Raw genomic sequence first — 23215 nt, forward strand, 5'->3', positions numbered from 1 at the left:
AATGTTGAGTTGGATCTTGGAGAGGGTGTGAAGCTGGAAGGTGTGAAAACATTTTGTTACCTCGGAGACATGCTGAATGGAGAAGGTGGATCAGACTCGGCAACGGTTGCCAGAGTGAGATGTGCATGGAAGAAGTTTCGGGAACTGAGTGGCGTGCTGACGAGTAGGGGAGTGTCGTTGAAGCTGAAGGGAAAGGTGTATGCTGCATGTGTGAGAAGTGTTATGATTTATGGGAGCGAGACATGGGTAATGAACGTAGAGCAGCAACGAAGGCTGGAAAGGGTGGAAATGCGAATGGTTCGGTGGATGAGTGGAGTATCGTTGAGAGAGAGGAAGACAAATGATGAATTGCGAAAGATGATGGGAATAGAGCCTGTGATTGATGCTGTGAAGAGGAACAGGTTGAGATGGTTTGGTCATGTGTTGAGGAAGGATGAAAGTGACTGGTTGAGAAGAGTGATGGAAATGAATGTCGAAGGAAGTAGAGGACGGGGAAGACCGAGAAAGACTTGGCTAAAGATGTTCGAAGAAGAAATGCGGGCAAGTGGGTCAATAAGGGGAGATACAGAAAATAGGGCAAAATGGGGAAGATTTTCATGGGGACCGCAAGGCTAACCCCCGCTCTTGCAGGGAAAATGGCCTTAAAATGCCTGTTGTTGTTGTTTGTCTACAATAATTATTTTATTTTTAAGTGATTCTTCATCATTGAGAGATCGGGCAAAAAGCGATATACAGTATAACATGATATTTTAAAAAGTTATGGACGAGTTATGAATAAACTTGGGGGATGACTTGGTCAGGTGACAAGAACAAGCTGATTAGATTTATGTTCAGGTCCGAATCCAGATCTGGCCTATCAGTGGGATACAAAACGTAAACTGTTCACCAGGTGAAACTGTTCACTCTCTACTGAGTGCCGTTCTAGTTTATTATTTGTTTTGGTTCCCCATTTTGAGCATTCCAACCCTGATTTTCAACTTCTCTGGTTCAAAGTCTCCCTCCTCAATTTTGATAAGTTAATTGCTGCCTCTACTGCTCTCCCAACGCTGACAATGACGTACAGCTCTTTGACCACCTCACAACCTATATTGATCAACTCCAACAATCCTCTCCATTTTCTGAAGTTATCATTCTTGTGGATTTCAACATTCACAACTACTGCTAGCTTTTCCACTCTATCTGCCTCAACCAGGCTTCGACAGAAGTCGAAGCCTTCTGTCCTCATTGACATCTGCCAACTCCTCTCTGAACCCACATGCATTCCTGACTGCTCTTCCGATAGCTCCAACATTCTGGGTCTTTTTCTCACTTTCAAACCTCAGCTTTGCACTAATATCCTTGTTGCACCTATTAGATCCTCTGACCACTGCCTCATTACTACCTGCCATCCCTTCCAGCATTATCAATATTTTTATTCTACCTCCCACATCATTTGCCTTTAGGACTCTGCCAACTTGGGTGGCCTTCGCCAAATGTTTTGCAGACAACCCCTGGTAAAAAAAAAAAAAAAACCTTTAGAGGCCATTTGCGGGGATTGGCCTTTTTCGGGGACCGTGGTTGTTGTTGTTTTTTGGTCCCCTTTTTGAAGCAATGTTTTACGGCCGGATGCCCTTCCTGACGCCAACCCTTTTTGCCGCCTTTAACGACAAACAGGGAATTACCAGTGAACTGGTACTCAATGGTAGACCAAATCTGGTAGACCAAAAACCCCTGGTAGACCAAATTACTGAAATCATCCTTCCAGGCATGGCTTTTCACATACTCCACTTATCCAAATACAGAAAAGCCTTGTCCCCTCAAGTGGTTCTCCCATCATTGTGCTTCCTCTGCCTCCTTTAAAAAATGCCTCACCTTCAGATCATAGTCATAGTGCTTATGTGGCTGTCCGCAAGAACTGCAAGCATGCATCTCCAGAGCCAAAGTTGCCTTTGTCCAGATCTCTACCAAGTTCTCCTTTCCAGCAGCAGCCATGCTTTGTGGTCTTTGGCAAAGTGCATCTCCATCACTTCTGTGAGTCATCTTTTCTTCCTCTTAACAACCCTGATGGCTCCTTCTCCAGCTCCCATAAATCTAAAGCAAACACATTTGCCTCTCAGTTTGCAGCCAACTCTAATCTGGATGACTCCAATAGAATCCACCATGCTTTTCCTCAATCCAACACCCTTGTACTTCCACTCGCAATGTTCACCCGAACCTGCTCTCCATTCTCACCAACAACGCCAATGGTCCAGATGGTATTTCTGCTGTTGTCCTCAAATACTGTGATCCCAATTTCATATGTGATCTCATATTTTCTCCAAGCATTTCAACCTCTCCTACAGCTGCACCGAGAAGAACAGCCCCCTAACTATCCGCAACCACAACAGCAAAAGCTACTCTGTTGAATTTGTGGTAGTTGAGGAGGGCTTTACAACATTCCTTGGACTTAAAGGAGCATAGATGTGCTTCCAGGAGTTGGGGTATATTACACATGGGAAGTTGTCCCGAAGAAGGGCAACACATCTTATTCCTCCATTTACTGTCCAATTACCTTGACCTCCAATATCTCCAAAGTGATGGAGGCTCTCATCAATATTTAAAAAAAAACAAAAACTTTTAACCCACCTCAAATCCTGCTCTCTCTTCAATGACAACCAATATGGCTTCCACAAAGGCAGGTCCACTGGTGACCTGGCCTATGTTATCAATGAATGCAACATGTAATGTTGAAGGCAACTAACTAATGCAACATGTTAGATAAGATGTTGTAATAGACACTGCCTAAAACGGGAGTAAAACCTGGAATTCATTTATTTATATGCCTTTAAACCTTTCTTTAAATTGCATTATATACTTGAACACTGTAAGAACATAAATAATCTTCTTTGCACTTCCAAGAATCTCCAGTTTTGCGGTACTTTGACATGTTCTATAGGGTGGTGTATAAGGGTAGTTGGTATATATACGACTGCTTCAATATCACTAAACTTCTGGATTTTTAAAAACTATCTATAAAATAATTATTTTAATAAAATTTCAGTACAACGTAAACACTGCCCGGGGTATCGTGTTCTATGAACTCGTTTTATTTAGTTTATTGTCCTCCCACATCTCCCTTTTTCCTTCCTCTGGCTCAACTTACTGAGTTTTACTTAATTCAGAAAATGCTGCCATGAGTTAGGAAATGAGAAAACAAACAAGAAAGCTCACAAACATAAAGAAAGGAATCGGTTTATTGTAAACGCATCCATCAGTTACGCACTCAAAACAGAATGAGAAATTGAAACCTTAACATTTACTTTACCGTAGTTTTGTGGCAATTTGGAATCAATAACGACGTTAAATTAGCCTGAGCTTTCTTTTTTTAGTTATAGGTTTTTACCTTGTAAAACATAAAATGCATGATCTGCATCCATAATGCACACCATGTAGCATAGTGACAATGTAGAGCATAACTTATGTATCTTTTTACACATGATTTCTCTCTTGTAATGTTATATCAAACTGAGAATAAAGGCCTACTCACTCGTAGCACTAGGTATTTACAAAACATTCATGAGCTATTTCTCAAAAACAAAAACCCAAAAACACTTGTACCAAGTATTTTCATCAATGAATAATTGGGGCATTGAAGAAATACCTCCATTCACCTTGGCTTAATCACTGGTATAAGAACATCCAACTCAAAGCCCAATATAGTTGAAAGTCACTTTGAAACATGCATTGAGTTTGAAAACATACCGTGTCTCAGATTAGCTCATGAACTTTGGTAGGAGGAAAGTATGACGTGACTAAGAATGCATCTGCTTGGACGAGTGCTGCGATAGAGGTTATCACGTATAGAAAATTGCAAATAGTTCCTTTTGAAGGTTCACTATGCAACTATCAAAAGGTGTTCGTCAGCTTGTTGGCGACCAACTCTAAGACCTCGCTAGGTTTCTTTCGCCAGTTTTTGATGTCCTTGGACATCTGGCACCACAATTCCCCATGCCGTGGCTCAACATTCTCGCAGCGCTTCATAACTTCTTCCTGTTGCTCCTGTTAGATCAGAGACTGAAATCAATGGGCAGACTTCTCAAGAAACAATTTTAAAACGATCACATGTGACAGTGAGTGAATACGTTTTCAAACGCAAATGTTGATCAAAGTAAACCTATGAAGAGTGATGAAAACAGCATCAAAGTACAATTCTAATATACAGGTTAAGAACGGTTCATCTTCGGTACTTTTACGAATAGCTTGTATACATGTTGCATCAAGAAAACGATTTATTTTTATGCTCAATGCTAGATGCAGCAGGTATTTAATTATTATACGAAATGATATGGGAGTTAGATCTGCTAGAAAACTGTACCTGTGTTCCATGCTGAAGTTCAAACTTATAGAAATAACCCCAAGCATCTCCCAAGTCTGGGTCAATCTTCACTGTGCGCAGGAACCATTCCCGAGCCTTTGTGATCTTGCGTTCACTCCAGAACAGCCTGGTAATGTGGGACAATGCACAGTAAACAAAAATATGTGATACATTTTAGTTTTTTTATGCAGTTAAAAAAATAGATCTAAGAGCTAGCGTAGCCTGGATTCATTCAGACGAGAGCACAATCCATATATATACTGTGAGAAACCACCGGTGAAACCACCTGTTCTCACCCAGATTTGGTGCCCCGCCCACCGCGTGACGTGGCCTCCTTGGAGCCTCACGCGATCGGGAGGGGTTCGGCACGTGATTGGTGGAGAGTCCAGAGAGGCGGTCGCGATCTTGTGCAACGGACGCGGCTCGAAGGCTCCGAGTGGGAAATCTCAGAAGGGCTTTCCTTGAATCCTCACGACAGCCGAGTTGGGCTGGTCGATTACAGCTCGGTATTCTACGAGCGAGTAACTCCGGAAGAGAACGAGTGATTCCCGGATCTCATAGATTGGAACCGCGAGTGATTGCCTGCTTCGTGTTGGAGCTGCTGGCCGACCGTTCCTGCCGGCCTTGTGCGGTGAATTCCATCCTGTTACCCTCCGAGTCCCGGAGATCGTCGATTGGAGCCGCGAGTGATCTTACCTGCGTCCTGTTTGGAGCGTCTGTTGCCGACAGTTCCTGCAGGCTTTGTGCAGTTTATTCCATTTTGTTACCATCCCTGGATTTTGTGATCGAGCCAATAAATCATCGCGCCTACCCCTAGAGGCCGATTAAAACACAATTGTGTTTATTGAGTTCTCTCTGTCCACTCCGTGGACTACTTGAAGCCCGGACATTAACGTCCGTATTCCGTGCTGGGAAACATTTCACAGGCGGGATCGCGACAAATGGGGGCCCGTCCAGGATCTTTCAAGTGAGAGACATTCGAATTGAGACGGGAATTCGGCATCTGCATCTTCTCTGCATCTTCTCACCAGCGGACGCCGTCTTGGAGGAACTTTCTCGCCGTAGGACGCTGTCTTGGGTGGTGCTTCACTGCAGAATAAGTGAGCCTCGGATCCCTCCAAACAACCGACAAAAAAAAAAAACGTGAGTATTTGTACGTGGTATTTTTCTCATTGGCAATTTGATGTGCGGTGGTGATATTGTGTAGTGCGTGTCGTATTTCCCCAACAGAGCGTTGTGTTTGAGCGTTGTGTTTTGTGCCTTGTCTTATGATAACTCGTAGCCAAGCTATGTCGACCAGAGAAGTGAGAGTTCAACCTGATCATGTTGACAGTCGCGTGGGTGGCGATGCGAGCGACGCAATCAGCCTTGACCCAGTCACTAAACCCGATATGTTAGGAAGCGATTCCATCATGACTAAATGCATGCGTTCGCCCTTCTGGACCGGGCTGACTCTGGTTCAACAACTTGACATGTATAACAGGGAGAATGACAGGGCAGAGGCAGAGCGTGAGAGAGAGAGAGAGCGTGCGGCAGCAGCAGAGGCAGAGCGTGCTGCGGCAGCAGAGGCAGAGCGTGCTGCGGCAGCAGAGAGAGAGCATGCGGCAGCAGAGAGAGCGCATGCGGCAGCAGAGACAGCAGCAGAGAGAGAGCGTGAGAGAGAGAGAGAGAGCGTGCGGCAGCAGCAGAAGCTGAACGCGTCAGAGAGCATGAGTTGCGAATGTTGACTGAACGACCGCGGGCAGAGGGGTCTGCTGCAAGAGTCCCGGAAACTGTTCATGTTCGTTTGCCGGACTGGACGGGAGACACGAAGCCAGAAGCGTATCTGGAGATGGCGGAGAAGTTGTTGGCTGCCGGTGGCATTGATGAGAGCTTGTGGGTCGGCCATCTTGTGAGCCATCTATCTGAGAAGGCGAGGGAGGTATATGCGAGGATGGCAACCGAGGACGCAAACAAATACAGGGCATTGAAGGCCGAGATTTTGAACGCCTATGCGGTGTCCGCATGTATTTATAGGAGAAATTTTTTCAGCTGGACTCGTGAGTCCAGTCAAACCTATGAGGAACATTCGCGGGCCTTGTTGGAACAGCTGCAGAGATGGTTCAAGGGGAGCAAGGTTGAGTTACCTCAAGCGGTTGCGGAACTCCTGGTGCGTTACCGTATTGATCAACAGCTTCCGCCTGACTTAGCATTGTTTCTTGTCGACAAAGACACTGTTTCCTTGGCAGACTGCGTCAACCTTATTGATAAACATGTTTTGGCGTGCAAAATGCTGCAAGTCACGCAGTCGCGTCGTAAGACGGAGGAGTCTGCGATCAAGACCGCCCCCCGTCTGCCCGGCGGCTGGATCGAGGGGAGGGGTTCTCCGATGCCCTCCACTGGTGGCGGTCGCGAGCCGCAGACCAGGGCAGGGCCCTGGTGCGATTTCTGCAAACGCGTGGGGCACGGTGAAAACCGCTGCTTCTCTAATCCCGCTAGTCCGGCCTACCGAGGCAACCCTCCTGTTAAGTCGGAGGGAGATCAGTGGAGCTCATCCGCCGGGCCCTCGCACACGACGGTGGCATCGGTGACCGAGGTCACTGCCACCGAGGCTAATTCCATTCATCCACTGTACCAGGATTATTCAGGGACAGCCTTAGTGGGTGGCCCTGATTCGATGCTGAAGTTTGAGGCCCAATACCTTCGGGATACTGGGGCGACACGGTGTGTTCTCCGGGCGGGGGTAGTTCCGGCCTCTCAGATGCGTTATACCGGCGAGTATACCCTCCTTCGGGGCATTGACCGGGTTCTTGGCCGGTATCCCCTTGCCCTCCTCGAGGTCCGGAGTGACATTTTTAAGGGTCCAGTGACCTGTGCGGTGGTACCCTACTACCCGATACCCGGGGTCTCCTTGCTGATTGGCAATGATGCCATGGCCAGGGAGGAGTCATTGACTCTGACCTGTGGGGGGGTCACTAGATCCCAGAGTAAACAGGCGGAGAGAGTGGCGGAGTCAGACATATCTTCACTCTGGCCCGAGGAGCCTAGCGCCTCGACTCCAGTTCCCGACGGTGACGTTGCGTCAGCTGAAGTCCACCCGAGCCTCCCGTCAAGCCACCCTCAGGTGCCGTGCTCCTCAGGGACCGCTCCCGCCATGTCACGATTCAGCAGGAACGCTAATGCTAAGGTATATGTGGGAAACCTGGGCAATGGAGCAGCGAAAGCCGAGCTAGGGAGGGTCTTCGAACATTACGGACCACTCCGCAACGTATGGGTTGCTCGAAACCCACCTGGATTTGCAGTTGTTGAGTTTGAAGAGCCACGAGATGCTGAAGATTCGGTCAGAGCCCTTGATGGAAGGTTAATTTGCGGATCGCGTGTGTGCGTCGAGATGTCGAATGGCATGTCGCGGCGGCCTCGTTTCAGACGCCCTTTGGTCCGCAGGCCTTTCGACCCGAACGATCGATGTTACCAGTGCGGTGAAAGGGGTCATTACGCATATGACTGTTGTTCTCGACACCGGAGGAGTACCCGCCGCTCTAGGTCTCGGCCCGTTTCCTTCCTGTCAACGCTTCCCCCAACTTGAGTTTGGCCCCCTTGCCTCTCTATTGTGCTTTGTGTGAAGTGTAACTCTTGTAGGGTAGATATTAATGTGGTGTATGGTGTTAAAATTTGTGTGTGAAAAAAAAAAAAAAAAAAAAAAAAAAAAAAAACAAACTGGTTCATTGTTAACCTGTTAATGCCTGTTAATTGCCTGTTAGCGATTACCGCCATCATCTTGCCATGTGATTTGCACCTACTACAAATACTGGTTTTAAAAACGCCGTCTATTCGACGGGGTTTTTACTTAGGGGGGGAGGACTGTGAGAAACCACCGGTGAAACCACCTGTTCTCACCCAGATTTGGTGCCCCGCCCACCGCGTGACGTGGCCTCCTTGGAGCCTCACGCGATCGGGAGGGGTTCGGCACGTGATTGGTGGAGAGTCCAGAGAGGCGGTCGCGATCTTGTGCAACGGACGCGGCTCGAAGGCTCCGAGTGGGAAATCTCAGAAGGGCTTTCCTTGAATCCTCACGACAGCCGAGTTGGGCTGGTCGATTACAGCTCGGTATTCTACGAGCGAGTAACTCCGGAAGAGAACGAGTGATTCCCGGATCTCATAGATTGGAACCGCGAGTGATTGCCTGCTTCGTGTTGGAGCTGCTGGCCGACCGTTCCTGCCGGCCTTGTGCGGTGAATTCCATCCTGTTACCCTCCGAGTCCCGGAGATCGTCGATTGGAGCCGCGAGTGATCTTACCTGCGTCCTGTTTGGAGCGTCTGTTGCCGACAGTTCCTGCAGGCTTTGTGCAGTTTATTCCATTTTGTTACCATCCCTGGATTTTGTGATCGAGCCAATAAATCATCGCGCCTACCCCTAGAGGCCGATTAAAACACAATTGTGTTTATTGAGTTCTCTCTGTCCACTCCGTGGACTACTTGAAGCCCGGACATTAACGTCCGTATTCCGTGCTGGGAAACATTTCACAGGCGGGATCGCGACAAAAAAAAAAAATATATATATATATATATATAAATAAATATAAATAAGACAATGAGTTGAAAACAAAACAACAACAACAACCATTTTAAGGCCATTTTCCCTGCTAGAGCAGGGGTTAGCCTTGTGGTCCCCATGACAATCTTCTCCATTTTGCCATATTTTCTGCATCTCCCCTTGTTAACCCCCTTGCCTGCATTTCTTCCTCCACCATCTTTAGCCAAGTCTTTCTCGGTCTTCCCCGTCCTCTACTTCCTTCTACATTCATTTCCATCACTCTTCTCAACCAGTCACTTTCATCCTTCCTCAACACATGACCAAACCATCTCAATCAGTTTCTCTTCACAGCATCAATCACAGGCTCTATTCCCATCATGTTTCACAATTCATCATTTGTCTTCCTCTCTCTCAACAATACTCCACACATCCACCGAACCATTCGCATTTCCACCCTTTCAAGCCTTCGTTGCTGCTCTACGTTCATTACCCATGTCTCGCTCCCATAAATCATAACACTTCTCACACATGCAGCATACACCTTTCCCTTCAGCTTCAACGACACTCCCCTCATCAGCAGGCCACTCAGTTCCCGAAACTTCTTCCATGCACATCTCACTCTAGCAACAGTTGCCGAGTCTGATCCAGCTTCTCCATTCAGCATGTCTCCGAGGTAGCAAAATGTTTTCACAGCTTCCAGCTTCACGCCATCTCAAAGATCCAACTCAACATTTCCTCCATCTGCAGCTCCCTCTGTGCACACCTTACACTTGAATGCAGCTGCCACACTGGTTAATGACCCTCTCAGACCACTACATTTTTGATGAACCCACTCAGCGCACATTGTACATTGAATGGAGTTCACTCCGACACCCTTCCTGCACACAGCACACGGCCACTTCCCAGTTCTTTCCACCTCACCACATGCTTTACCACTTGCCATCACCTTCGTCTTTCCGATATTCACCTTCAGACCTTTTGTCTCCATAAATTCCTTCCACTTGTTCATCTTTTCCTTCAGTCCATCCATACTTTCCGCAATCAACATCAGATCATCTGCATACAACAAACGGTAAACCCTCCTTTACGTTCTGAGCCAGCACCTCCATCACAGCTACAAATAGTAGTGGACTTAGTACCGACCCCTGATGCACTCCCACCTTCACCTCAAACTCACCACTGTTCCCGTCCTTCGTCCCTACAGCTGTGCGCGCTCTTTTGTACATTGCCATCACGACTCTGATCAACCTTTCCTCCACTCCTAACTTCCTCAATGCCTATGTCACTACTTCACGTGGAACCCTATCGAATGCTTTCTCCAGATCAACAAACCCAAGAAACAGCTTCTTCCTCTTCTCCATGTACTTCTCCAGCAAATGCCTTACAATAAAAAGCGCGTCTGTCGTTCCTCTTCCTAGCATAAATCCAAACTGCATTTCGTCGATCTTCACTTTCTTCCTTATCCTCCTCTCCAACACCCTTTCCAATACCTTCATTCCATGCTCCAATAAGTTTATCGCTCGATACGAGCCACAGTCCAGAGGGACACCTTTCCCCTTGTATAGAGGGACGAGCGTACTCAGTTCCCAATCCACTGGAATGCGGCCTTCTTTCACCACCAGATTACAGATCTCTGTCATTCTCTTCACACCCCAACTTCCGGCTGCCGTCAACATATCTCCCACAACTCCCGTCGGCCCTCCCGCTTTTCTACTCTTCATTGCTTTTATCGCTTCCTCAACTTCCTTCTCAGTTATCTTCTCTGCCGGTCCTAAAACTGGGTTACTCTCTATGTTGCCATCCCATTCATTCTCTGCATTCAACAGCATTTCCATATTTATCTCTTCCATCATCCTTTAATTCCATCTGGGTCCACAACGATTTGTCCCACTTCGTCCTTCAAGCAACTCACCCCCATCACATCACACCTCTCTTTCGCTATCTGCTTTGCAATCCTGAATACCGCTCTCTGACCCACTTTCGAATCCAAGCGTTCTCCGAACATTTTCCTACATGCCTCCTGCACCTTTGCTACCTCTTTCTTTGCAGCCAACTTGGCTGCCTTATAACTTTCATGCTCTGCTTTTTCTGCCCCCGTGCCCTTCGCCTTCTGCCACTCCTTGAACTTCTTCCTCTTCTCGTCAATCCTCTTTCCAACTTCATCATCCCACCACCATGTTTCCGAGTGCCTCGGTGGTCCTTTTGTCCATCCACATACCTCACCAACGGCTCCCAACAGACTATCTTTCATTGACATCCAACCACTTTCAAGCTCAACCACATCATCCTCTACCCTACTCAGCCTCTCTTTTAATGCCTCCCTTACTGTCACCTCTTTCAACCTCCACACCTTCATTCTCGGTTGGTACTTCACCCGCCGAGCTCTCCTCGCACCTTTCACCTTTATGTCGCAGACAACCAAGTGGTGCTGTGAAACAGCCTCCTCCCCCGGGATCACCTTTGTGTTCCAGAGGTGCCCCCTATCTCGCCTACGCACCATCAGGTAGTCAACGGTTGTCGTCGACCCACCTGACGTATATGTAACAAGCTTATTATCCTCTTTCTGGAACTGAGTATTACAAATCAACAAATCAGCTCCATCAGCAAACTCCAAAATCCTTTCACCTTCTCCATTTCTCACACCATATCCGTAACCCCCATGTACTCCCTCAAAACCGTCCATACTCCTTCCCACATGTCCATTTAGGTCTCCTCCTACCACAACAACTTCCTCATCTTTCACATTTTCCATCAGCTTCTCTATTGCACACCAGAACTTGTCCTTCTCTTCATCGCTCCGACCAATCTGTGGAGCATATCCCGAGATGACGTTCACCAAGAGCTTTCCAATCATCATTTTCACCATCATCAACCTATCACTCACTCTCGTCACACTCACCACACTGTCTATAAACTCCTCAGAAAACAGGACACCAACGCCATGCACGCCCTCCGGGCACGCTTGCCACACAAACTTGTATTTCTGTCCCTGCCTACCCTTCACCATTCTCACACCACTTCCCTTCCATCTCGTCTCTTGCACGCAACATATGTCCACTCTTCTTCTGACCAATACTTCCACCACTTCTCCTGATCTCCCTGTCATTGTCCCTACATTCCATGTCCCAAACCTCAGAAACCGATCTCCACTTCGGGCATCAGACGTTTCGTCGTCATAAATGGAGTGATTTCCACCCTTGCTTCGATCGGGTTCCCCACCTTGAGTTTTTACGAGAGGAAGTGGGGTCCCCCACGGGGTACTTCGGGCTGTACCCTGCCCATATGTAGTTGTAATTGTCATGGTTCTCTTTTTGAGGCAATCTTTTTCTGGCTGGATGCCCTTCCTGACGCCAACCCTTTTAGTCGCCTCTTACGACACGCAGGGATACGGTGTACCTATTCTAAACCGGGGTACACACCGGGTTGAAAAGTTGAAAAGTTTCAACTGAGTTGAAAAGTACATGTGAAACTAGAAGCGCACTCAGTAGAGCGCTTACCTCCGCCAGACTGAACAGTTTACGTTTTGTATCCCACTGATAGGCCGGATCTGGATTCGGATCTGAATCAAAATCTAATCGGCTTGTACTTGTCACCTAACCAACTGGTCCACCTAGTTTAGTCATAACTCGTCCATAACATTTTAAAATATCATGTCATATATCGCTTTTCGCCCGATCTCTCAATGGTGAAGATTCACTTAAAATTAAATAATTCTCGTATCCGAATCCATATTCAGATCTTCACCAAAATCGAATCGATTCGTCCTTGTCACACACCCAACCTGTCCACCAAGTTTCTCCCAAATCTGTCCATAACCTTTTGAGAAATCGTGCTATGTATCGGTTTTGCCCCTTTCACTCAATGGTGACGAATCCCTTAGTAATTAAATAATTCTTGTGTCCAATGCATATTGAGGTTCTTCACCAAAATCGAATCGATTAGTCCTCGTCACACACCCAACCTCTCCACCAAGTTTCGTCCAAATCCGACACTACCTCTTTGAGATATCCTGCTATATATCGTTTTTGGCCCCATCTCGCAATGGTGAAGAATCACTTTAAAATTCTAGTAGCCGGATCCGAATCCGGATCTTCACCAAAATATAATCATTTCGTCCTTGTCACATACGATACATCTCTGCCAAATTTCGTCCGAATTAGTCCACAACTTTTTGAGATATCTTGTTCACAGACAGACAGACTTACAGACAGGGTTGAAAACATAACCTCCATCCCCCTTCGTTGGTGGAGGTAATGAGTAAACGTAAGGGCAAAGTTTCCATGGGAATGGTGAGATTAAAGCAAATCGATGTTGGAAACCAGTCATTAATAAAGCTATCATGGTTACAGAATGCACACTCTTCTATGGTGCAGCTCGACTGGAGAGGAGAACAAACGATTAATGTTAACCATCCACATTAGCTAAAGCAGCTGTGATTGCAGTTGAGCCAATCAATGTGTGGTAATGTGGAGCTTGCTGATGTGGTCATGGCAGCTCCAGTAGGGGAGGGGGTGCTGCATTGCCTGTTGAGGTAAGGCTTGAGGAAAGGTTCACGTCAACCATGCCAAATGCAAGGTACAATTGGAAATACTTGTTAAAGACAAACAACGATGCAATGACACAGTCTGCTGCACAAATGTACACTGAGCCTTTACAAATAAGTGTGCAGACTCTACCAAATGATTTATTGGCAAGCATAGCCACAGTTAGCACTGCTGCTTTGTGTCGACAACTCAAACATGGAATGGGCAGCTCTTAAGCATTGGGAGGGCTTATAGAAGCTGGCTGGAATATATTGGGCTGTAGATGTACAGTGCCAATGGATTAAGGCTAGTAGTCAGGGTTGAGAATCCCCCTCCCTCACTCCCTTTGTCTTTGACCAAATCTCAACCAGTTAGCTTTTGGTCATTCTGGATCCTGGTAATTGATGCTTCACAGAAGATCCACATATTTGGGAGAATATAATAGTCTTGCTCTGCAAGAATCTCACTCACTTGCCAACAGCGAGGAGAACATGAGGGTCATGTTCACACTTCTTCAGCGCATCCACACTTTTGGTCTTGCGTTGTGGCCGTGTCTCCAGGAATATGGCCTCTGCCCACAAAATGCCTTGCCACACAAACATCACATCATGTCATACAACAATCTTATCACCAATAGCATAGCATCAACATTACTTTCCATGTACCATGCAACACAAGAGTCTTACGATAGGTATGCCTCCCCCCCCCCCCCCAACAACAACAAACCCTCCAAAAGCATAAGGGTTAACAAGGCATGATACATCACATGTCTGCAAATTTATTACAAACAGACATCCAACAACACTTTCCTGAGCTGTATACATGTGCATGTATACTGAAACGCAAAAGAAACTTACCACCTTTGAAACCTTTAAATATCAATAATAACACTGCGTGTAGTAAATGTGTGAACTTATTTGTGGACAATAGTGTCCTCACTGTCAGACAAAACGGTCACGGATGGTCACTTGAACCTTCAATGGTCACTTCATAGCACAGCTGTTGAACAGCCGTTTTGACTGTCAGTGATTAGCCAAGGCCAGTGATCATGGGATGATTTTAATGAGCTGCACGTGATGTCTTGATATTGGCTTTAAAAAGGCCAGCGCAAAATGGGCATTTCAATCAACATGCCACGATTGTCAAGGGATCAACGGCAGCGTGCCCTGGGCATGCTGCAAGGCGGACTGAGCTACCGTGAGGTGGCACGTCGCCTTGGCTGTTCACATCAGACGATATCGGCCCTGGTGGACAGAGACACCCTCCACAACTCTGCAGATGACAGACCTCGATCAGGGAGGCCAAGAGTCACCACTGCAAGGCAGGACAGGTAGATGGTCCGAAGTCACCTGCGGGATCGATTCCGTCCAGCATCCCGCACTGCGGCAGAAACTCCGGGGCGTGCAAACCCACGGATCTCCAATGATACTGCACGAAGACGACTGCATGACTATGGTCTGACTGCCAGAAGACCATACAGAGGCCCCGTGATGACGGCTGCCCATCGCCGCAACCGACAGAGATAGTTTGAAATGTTTACCACTTGTTTGAAATGTAATAAAATTGTAACAGTTCAAAATAAAACAAACCAACAATTGCTAATTGAAACATTGGCATTTTATTGATGACATGTCAAGTTTTTGACCAAGATACACCATCTCATCAGTTTGTTCTACAGTACAGAACAGCACAGGGTGCAATGTCAGTCCCCTTTCAATAGCGTGTGTGGCCACCATTGTTTTGGATACAGGCAGTGCATCATCGGCGTATACTGCCTACCAGTCTTTGGATGGATTGCTGCTGGAATCCTCTGGCAGTCAGACCATAGTCATGCAGTCGTCTTCGTGCAGTATCATTGGAGATCTGTGGGTTTGCACGCCCCGGAGTTTCTGCCGCAGTGCGGGATGCTGGACGGAATTGATCCCACAGGTGACTTCGGACCATCTGCCTGTCCTGCCTTGCAGTGGTGACTCTTGGCCTCCCTGATCGAGGTCTGTCATCTGCAGAGTTGTGGAGGGTGTCTCTGTCCACCAGGGCCGATATCGTCTGGTGTGAACAGCCAAGGCGACGTGCCACCTCACGGTAGCTCAGTCCGCCTTGCAGCATGCCCAGGGCACGCTGCCGTTGATCCCTTGACAATCGTGGCATGTTGATTGAAATGCCCATTTTGCACTGGCCTTTTTAAAGCCAATATCAAGACATCACGTGCAGCTCATTAAAATCATCCCGTACCCCTTGGCTAATCACTGACAGTCAAAACGGCTGTTCAACAGCTGTGCTATGAAGTGACCATTGAAGGTTCAAGTGACCATCCGTGACCGTTTTGTCTGACAGTGAGGACACTATTGTCCACAAATAAGTTCACACATTTCCTACACGCAGTGTTATTGTTGATATTTAAAGGTTTCAAAGGTGGTAAGTTTCTTTTGCGTTTCAGTATATATTAGGGTGATCCACAGATATATGTAATATTTAATACTATTAAAAATCCATGCTCCACAAGGCTGCCCTTGTTCCTATGTTTATAAAGATCATATGAACCAAATATGAGGTCAATTGGAACTTATTTAGACGTTGCTCAAAAAATAACATTTTTTATTTATCCTGTTTTTTTCAGATGGCAGAAACTCGCAGCTCTTCCACAGTTTGGTTGCTGGGCAAATCTGAAAAGGAAATAATATGTGGGGGACTACCAACCAAAGGACACACATTGCAGAAAATGGTGTACCATCACATACAAGAACACCATACAGTTCGTGAAAGTGCCAAACTTAGTGTACAAGCTGTGTGTGCATACTGGGAGAAAGCACGAATTCCAGTGCAGAGAGTAGATTCCTGTGAGCGCCAACTTTTGAAGTTGTATGATGCCTCCAAACTGGTAAAGAAAAATAGAACCAAGACATTCGAAAACTATAGAGTGAAGGAGCAGATGTTCAAAGATGATCTTCAATCCCTCTTTGATATCTCACCAAATGATGCGCTTGAGAAAATGACGAACGAAGACAAAGCATTCCTTAGGCCAAAAAAAAAAAAACATGTTTAGCGTCCTGCCTTTTTGAAAAAAAGGAGGCGGCGGCACCTTTTTTTTTTCAAAATGGCCACCAGGCTCATTTTTCCCAAGATGGTCGCCTGCTTTTTTGTTTCTTTAGATTTGAAATACATGTAGAATGTTTGGGTCTTGACGATCTGTGTTGACAAAATACAACATGTACTGAGTAACATATTAATAAAAGACTAGTAAAAGAGACCATTTCATATATTTGCATACTGTACTTTTTCTTTTGTGTCTTTATACAGGTATACAGAAAAATTCAAGATGAGATTTGCAAACAATATCTTACCTATTTTATTATTACAATACAATAATGTATCCAAATGCATTTTACATTATATTTCATTATTTCTCAACCATATCTTCTTCCTAACATGGTAAAGCTACATGTACTCTACTTTGCAAATAAACTACAGCACGCTAGCACGCTAGTGCTAGCGCTAACATTCTATAGCACGCTGGTTGTTGCTAGTCCAACAACCAGCGGCATATTACTGCCGGACCTGTATGTACGTGTATCACAGACGGGATTATTTTGTGTGAGCGGCCATGAAACAATTATGATGGAGACTATCAAATCGAGAGAGTGAGAAAATTGATTGCTCGCGATCAGTCGAACGATGTTTAAAAAAAAAGAAAAAAAAAAAAGAGGCGGCCTCTAAAGAGGAAGCGGGTGGGGACGCTAAACATGAATATTTTTTTGTTTGGCCTTATCATGCAGCGTGAGGATTCCTCAAGTTCACGTATGGGATCTGTGGACAACACTCTGGCAGTGAAGGAGAACAGAAAGCGTATCAGGCTTGAGAATGAAGATAAAAGAAAGAAGAAACATGCTGCTGAGACTCCAACAGCAATGCAATCTGTTCCATCAACATCGGCTGTGGTTGATGATGATGAGTCTGAGATTGAAAGCTCCGATTCAGGGGACAATGAATTCAAACTCCAATGGCCATCTTCTGCAAAACAGGCGATAAAGGCTCCCATCAAGGTGATCACTCCAGCAATAGTGGCAACTCTGGACAGAGTAAATCTCTCAGATCGGCGTGCTATGTTTGTGGCCGGTGCTTTTGCACAATCTCTTGGTCATACCATTGAAGACAAGTGCAAGCCAACAATAACAAATAATTTGAGTAATTGAAAATAGATAATTATCCATGAATTGATGTATGATGCTAAAAATGATGCATATTATTATTCATTAAAATTTGTCAACATTTTGAGCAACCTCTAAATATTGTCCAATCAAGCTCAAATTTTCACCACAAACTACTTTCTTCAATAGGAATAGGGACAGGATTGTGGAGAAATGAAAATCCAATCTTCAAATTTTTGGACCACCCTAATGTACATATATAATTTTCAAAGAGGTTGTTCTGTTTGACTATACAATTCCAGAAGAGTCTTCATGAGGTATTTAACAACGAGAAAGGATTACCAGAATTAGGACACTCTTGCATCGCCTTTGCCATGAGGGTACTAGCAATGTTCTTAAGGCCTGCCCTGTACTCCAGCCTCACAGACTCCAGCCTGCGCACAATGACAAACAGCAACATGAAAGTAGTTATGGTTTTTATCAGCCAAATGTATCAATGTCCATTTTTCAGCCTATCATGCAACTTTCCCAGGCACTCTCATAGCTCATCTATCTATAATTCCAGTAATCTCTGTGTGTGTGTGTGTGTGTGTGTGTATGCGACCGCTGTTTCTCGACAACTACCGGTCCGATATACTTGAAACTTGCCAGGTATAATGCTGGGGACCCGAGGATGTGCCTTTTCAAGGTTTCATATTAATCGGACAAGTAGTTACCGAGCTATGGCGATTTCTTTACCAAACTCCGCAAGCCGTTCGCTTTGGACCAAACCATTGCATGTAAATAGAGGGGGGGGATTGTCACCGTACTCGCAAGCCGTTCGCTTTGGACCAAACCATTTCATGTAAATAGAGGGGGGGGATTGTCACCGTACTCGCAAGCCGTTCGCTTTGGACCAAACCATTTCATGTAAATAGAGGGGGGGGATTGTCACCGTACTCGCAAGCCGTTCGCTTTGGACCAAACCATTTCATGTAAATAGAGGGGGGGGGGATATAATTTTAGATATATATATAGTACGGGCATGCCCTAGTAGCTGGTAATCCCACCAGAGCTCAGGGTGCTGTGGATTCTTGAGACGAGCTTTTTCCAGGATGGCTCGAGCTCGCGTGAGTTGCCCAGCTGTTTCCTCAAGCCGAGAAAGTAGAAGCCACAGAGGGGCTGACTGTGGGCATTTTTTGAGCTGTGAGGGTGGAGAACAGCAAAGCAAGTTGGAGAGAATCATAAACATCGGTCCTTTTTTCAGTGGATGACAAGGTACTGTTGGAATGTATACCACCAATCAAACATCTAAAAAAAATTCTAACAAAGGATTATAAAAACTAACAGACCGTGCAGCACACTTACCCCCTGTGAGTAGGACTGCCGTGCATCCTCAACATTTTCCAGCTGCTGGAAAACCTGTCCTTTCATCATCCACAGCTTAGGAAACTGCTCATAGTGATGCAATGCCTCTTGGCACAGGTCCAGTGCTCGTGAGATGTTTTCGAGAACCCACTCCAGCTTTACGGATTTCATGAAAACCTGTGTGGAGGAGATGAACAGCAATCGCTTCAGAAAAATATCCAAGTGAACTCAGACTATTGTTTACTGCACGACATATGGTGCCTTTTTTGTGGAAAGTACAAGACAAGAGAAGGACCCACAGTCATTCAGAATGACCTTCAAAAAAGGAAATAAATGACCATAACAAGCATCACATATGGACCAGCCTATGTGGACTGAAGGTCATTAATGAGCTGGCAAGGTTTGACCCAAGCTTGGAGGTGATGCACAAGTCATGTGGTGCGGTGATTAACTAACTAATTGGGTCTGCAAGCCGAGGTTTAGGAATGCCCTCTGTTCAACTATAATTTAATTACACCTGAGGGTAAATACAGTCACGTGAAAAAGTAAGTACACCCCATGTAAAGTTTTGACTTTTTCAACATATTTCAAAATACAGCTATTTGATCTTCATTTCAACAATATTGACAGATAAAGGTGATATAATATAACAAATATCATGAAACATTTACATTTTGTAGTCCATTGCATAATTTAAATAAACATAAATGCAAATTTCACATGTGGAAAAAGTAAGTACACCCCAACATTTATCACTACTTCAAATACCTAAAATTAGAATCGGGTGCACCAGCTCAGGTGCAAATGATTAGAACATCGTTAGAGAGGATCTTGGAGGAACCTGTCTTATTTAATTAAACCTCAGACATTTAGTTTGGTTTGCTCTTTGTTGTTGAAGTGTGCAGCGTCACCATGCCTAGATCAAAAGAGCTCTCTGAGGCCTTCAGAAAGAAGGTTATATATGCCTACGAGTCTGGGAAGGGATTTAAAAAGATCTCCAAACAATTTGAAATCAATCATTCGACTGTCCGAAAGATCATCGACAAGTGGAGAAGATTCCAAACAACTGCCAAATTGTTCAGGCCAGGCCGCCCCAGCAAGTTCAGCCCGAGAGCAGACCGCAAGATGCTGAAAGAAGTCTCTAAGGACCCCAGAATGTCATTACGGGACCTACAGGTAGCTCTTGCCACTGTTGTTGTCAAAGTGCACGAGTCTACCATTAGAAAGAGGCTGCACACTAATTTGATCTACATGGGAGGTGTGCCAGGAGGAAACCTTTGCTGTCCAGAAAGAACATCAGGGCAAGACTAAAGTTTGCCAATGAACACCGAGGCAAAGACAAAGCACTTCTGGAACAATGTGCTCTGGACAGATGAGTCAGAGGTAGAGCTATTTGGCCACAGTACCAGAAGACATGTTTGGCAAAAACCAAAGACAGCATTTGACCACAAGAACCTGATACCAACTGTAAAGCATGGTGGTGGAAATATTATGGTTTGGGACAGCTTTGCTGCATCAGGGCCTGGGCAGCTCTCCATCATATAATCCACTATGAATTCTTCATTGTACCAGAGGGTGCTTGAGGATAATGTGAGGCCATCTATCGGCGAGTTGAAGCTCAACCGAAGGTGCACCTTGCAACATGACAATGACCCTAAACATAGCAGTAAATCCACCGAGGAATGGCTGAAAAGAAAGAAATGGAGGGTTCTGGAATGGGCAAGTCAAAGCCCAGATCTAAATCCCATCGAGATGTTGTGGGGGGATTTGAAACGAGCTGTGCATGCAAGAATCCCCTCAAACATCGCACAGCTGAAAGAATTCTGCATGGAGGAGTGGGCAAAAATTTCTCCCAGTCGATGTCAGAGACTGGTAGACAGTTATAAGAAACATCTACTTGAGGTTGTTTCTGCCAAAGGGGGCAATACCACCTATTAGAGCCAAGGGTGTACTTACTTTTTCCACAGAATGAAATGGCATCTCTCTTAATTTTTTGTTGAATAAATTATTGCAAAGTCAATTTGTCATTGTTTTTTGTTCAATTAGATCACCTATATCTGTAGATGCTGTTTAAATGAAGATCAAATATTGATATGTCCACATATGTTAAAAAAGATTTTAAAAACATTTCATGGGGTGTACTTACTTTTTCCATATGCGAAATTTGCATTTATGTTTATTTAAATTATACAATGGACTACAAAATGTAAATGTTTCATGATATTTGTTATATTATATCACCTTTATCTATCAATATTGTTGAAATGAAGATCGAATAGCTGTATGTTGAAATATGTTGAAAAAGTCAAAACTTTACATGGGGTGTACTTACTTTTTCACGTGACTGTATATATATTTTAAACCGCGATTACACGAAGCACGAATGCAGAAGCAGGTCACATGTTATGAAGCAGCTCCCTAATTAACCCCTGTCATTTTTGCAACGATGATAAAACCTGATAACTAAAATGAAACACCTGATGTCTCATTGTTGTAGAAAGCAAGACAGCACAATGTCACATGCAGTTAAATCAACAATTTAAACATTTTAGGAGCAATCTCAGTTGTGTATGCAACTGATAGGAATTTTAACCCAGACTTCCGCCCTCCCTCCTGTAGTTTCACCGGCTCCGAGCTATCACCGGCACCATGGCCAAATTAAAATTTCCTGCCCCAACATACAGCGGGCATTGCATCAACGACACAGCTGCGCCATCAGCCAATGATGCTACTCGCAGCCATGTGCTGTATTTGAAAGAAGACTGACCTACCCCTCATCCACTTATTATCTTCTATCTCTGGTGCTGAGTGTCTCTCTGTGAACCTTCTTCTTGTCTTGCCTGTTTCTTTCAGCTCCACCTTCAGAGCAATGGCCTCTCACCCTCTGAAGCTCTTTCATAATGCTCTATTATGAACTTTGATGTCGAAAATTAAAATGTTGAAACCTCATTAAACACACACAACAGGCAGTTTGGTATGACAAAAATAGTCTCTGCTGTTTGCCAATCAATATATAACAAGCTTATCAATGCCTTCAAAGGCCACGAAAGGACGAAATTCCCAGCCCTCTTTATCAGCTGAGCATTAAAATGGTGTCAGTTACGAAATAATGTGAAGTGAAAACCACAGTTCAAGAACACAAAAGGGGGACGACAGATACTCACTCGTGCAGTCGGAGCCGAGCTGCGAGCCTTAGCAAGCAGACGCCTTGCTCTTTCATCTTCGTTGTTCTCCGACTCGAGTTTTATGGCCGCGAGCCAAATCTCTTCACTATTAGGATTAGCCTTGCAAAAAAAAAAAAAAAAAAATACTTTTATGAGTTAACATCACATCTGGCAGACCTGGAGAGTAAGGTTAGATTAACATTTCCAAGCTTGGATTTTGGTGTTTAAATGCTTTTTGGAGTGGGGAGGGGGGAAGGGTGGACGGTTTGGTGAGGGGCATTCCCCCTTTCCCAATCCACTTCCTATTCCTTCAACCAACCACCCCAACTGTAAATCCCTCACCTGAAAGGCTAAAGCCAGGATGCTGCGAGCAGATGGAACATCCCCTGCCAGCCATTTGGATTTTGCTCCCATGAGCCACAGCACCTCTGCCTTGGGACAGTGGGCCACAGCACGTTGTAGCAGTGCCTCGAGAGAATCCCTACCGCACACAAAATAATGCAGCGTATTGTAAGATACAATGCGACACCATTCACAAATTAACTTGTAATCCAACTGCACTCAACCCTGTTTTACCACTTGAGCTACCTCTTCCCTATTTTCATTCCCAAACAAATAAATGCATGCTAGGAGTGTTCAAAAAGTTATACAAGCTACGTTCAATAATCCACAGTAAAAGGATGTCTCTCAATATGATTGCACTGCATATATTTATCTGTACAAGCTCCTCATGAACCTTAAAGTTAAAATAAAATAAAAGACAAGAGATATTTCTTCAGAAAGCAAGGTTGAAGCAAGTGAGGAAACACCTCGTGCCGTGATTCTTTTCAAAGTATGCAGCACGCAGCCACACGCTCTTCTTGCTGGGAAACACTTGTAAGGCATAAGCGTAGATAGCCCGGGCACACTCCAATGCACTGTGCACTATGCACTGCGGGACGTCACAGAACAGTGGTTAGTCTCCATGTATCTTTTTCACCTTTTGTGTAGCATTGGCACTGAAACGACGTACCGTATTTTTCTGCGTACAAGTCGACACTTTTTTCGCTGAAATCCCACGCCTCAACTCGTACTCAGATTGGACTTATCTGTGGTTTAATTTAATACATTTAATTGCATCGAGGGAAAATTGCATCAAGGGAAAAGTGTGATATTTTCAAAAATAAATTGCATAATTGGTAATTTAAAAC

The 23215-nt window shown here is 45.1% G+C and overlaps 1 protein-coding gene and 1 long non-coding RNA gene across 2 annotated transcripts in view; one reads left to right on the forward strand and one right to left on the reverse strand.

The window, feature by feature from the left end:
• Nucleotides 1–16626, forward strand: part of LOC144893290 (uncharacterized) — a 41097-nt gene extending 24471 nt beyond the window's left edge. The window contains exon 2 of the long non-coding RNA XR_013624320.1: nucleotides 15987–16626. This is a non-coding gene — a long non-coding RNA (uncharacterized LOC144893290). The remainder of the gene's footprint in view (nucleotides 1–15986) is intronic.
• The window catches only part of PRPF6 (pre-mRNA processing factor 6), a 53932-nt gene continuing 33911 nt past the window's right edge, over nucleotides 3195–23215 (reverse strand). The window contains exons 13-21 of the mRNA XM_068124614.2: nucleotides 22835–22956; nucleotides 22368–22506; nucleotides 22026–22145; nucleotides 18862–19038; nucleotides 18564–18697; nucleotides 17857–17948; nucleotides 13841–13955; nucleotides 4334–4460; nucleotides 3195–4017 (exon numbers count right to left, since the gene is read on the reverse strand). Of these exons, the coding sequence (XP_067980715.1) occupies nucleotides 3865–4017; nucleotides 4334–4460; nucleotides 13841–13955; nucleotides 17857–17948; nucleotides 18564–18697; nucleotides 18862–19038; nucleotides 22026–22145; nucleotides 22368–22506; nucleotides 22835–22956 (1179 nt within the window). The 3' untranslated portion in view covers nucleotides 3195–3864. The remainder of the gene's footprint in view (nucleotides 4018–4333; nucleotides 4461–13840; nucleotides 13956–17856; nucleotides 17949–18563; nucleotides 18698–18861; nucleotides 19039–22025; nucleotides 22146–22367; nucleotides 22507–22834; nucleotides 22957–23215) is intronic.

Source organism: Myxine glutinosa, chromosome 8, assembly GCF_964187855.1.
Source record: "Myxine glutinosa chromosome 8, kmMyxGlut1.1, whole genome shotgun sequence".
NCBI classification, from domain to species: Eukaryota; Metazoa; Chordata; class Myxini; order Myxiniformes; family Myxinidae; genus Myxine; species Myxine glutinosa.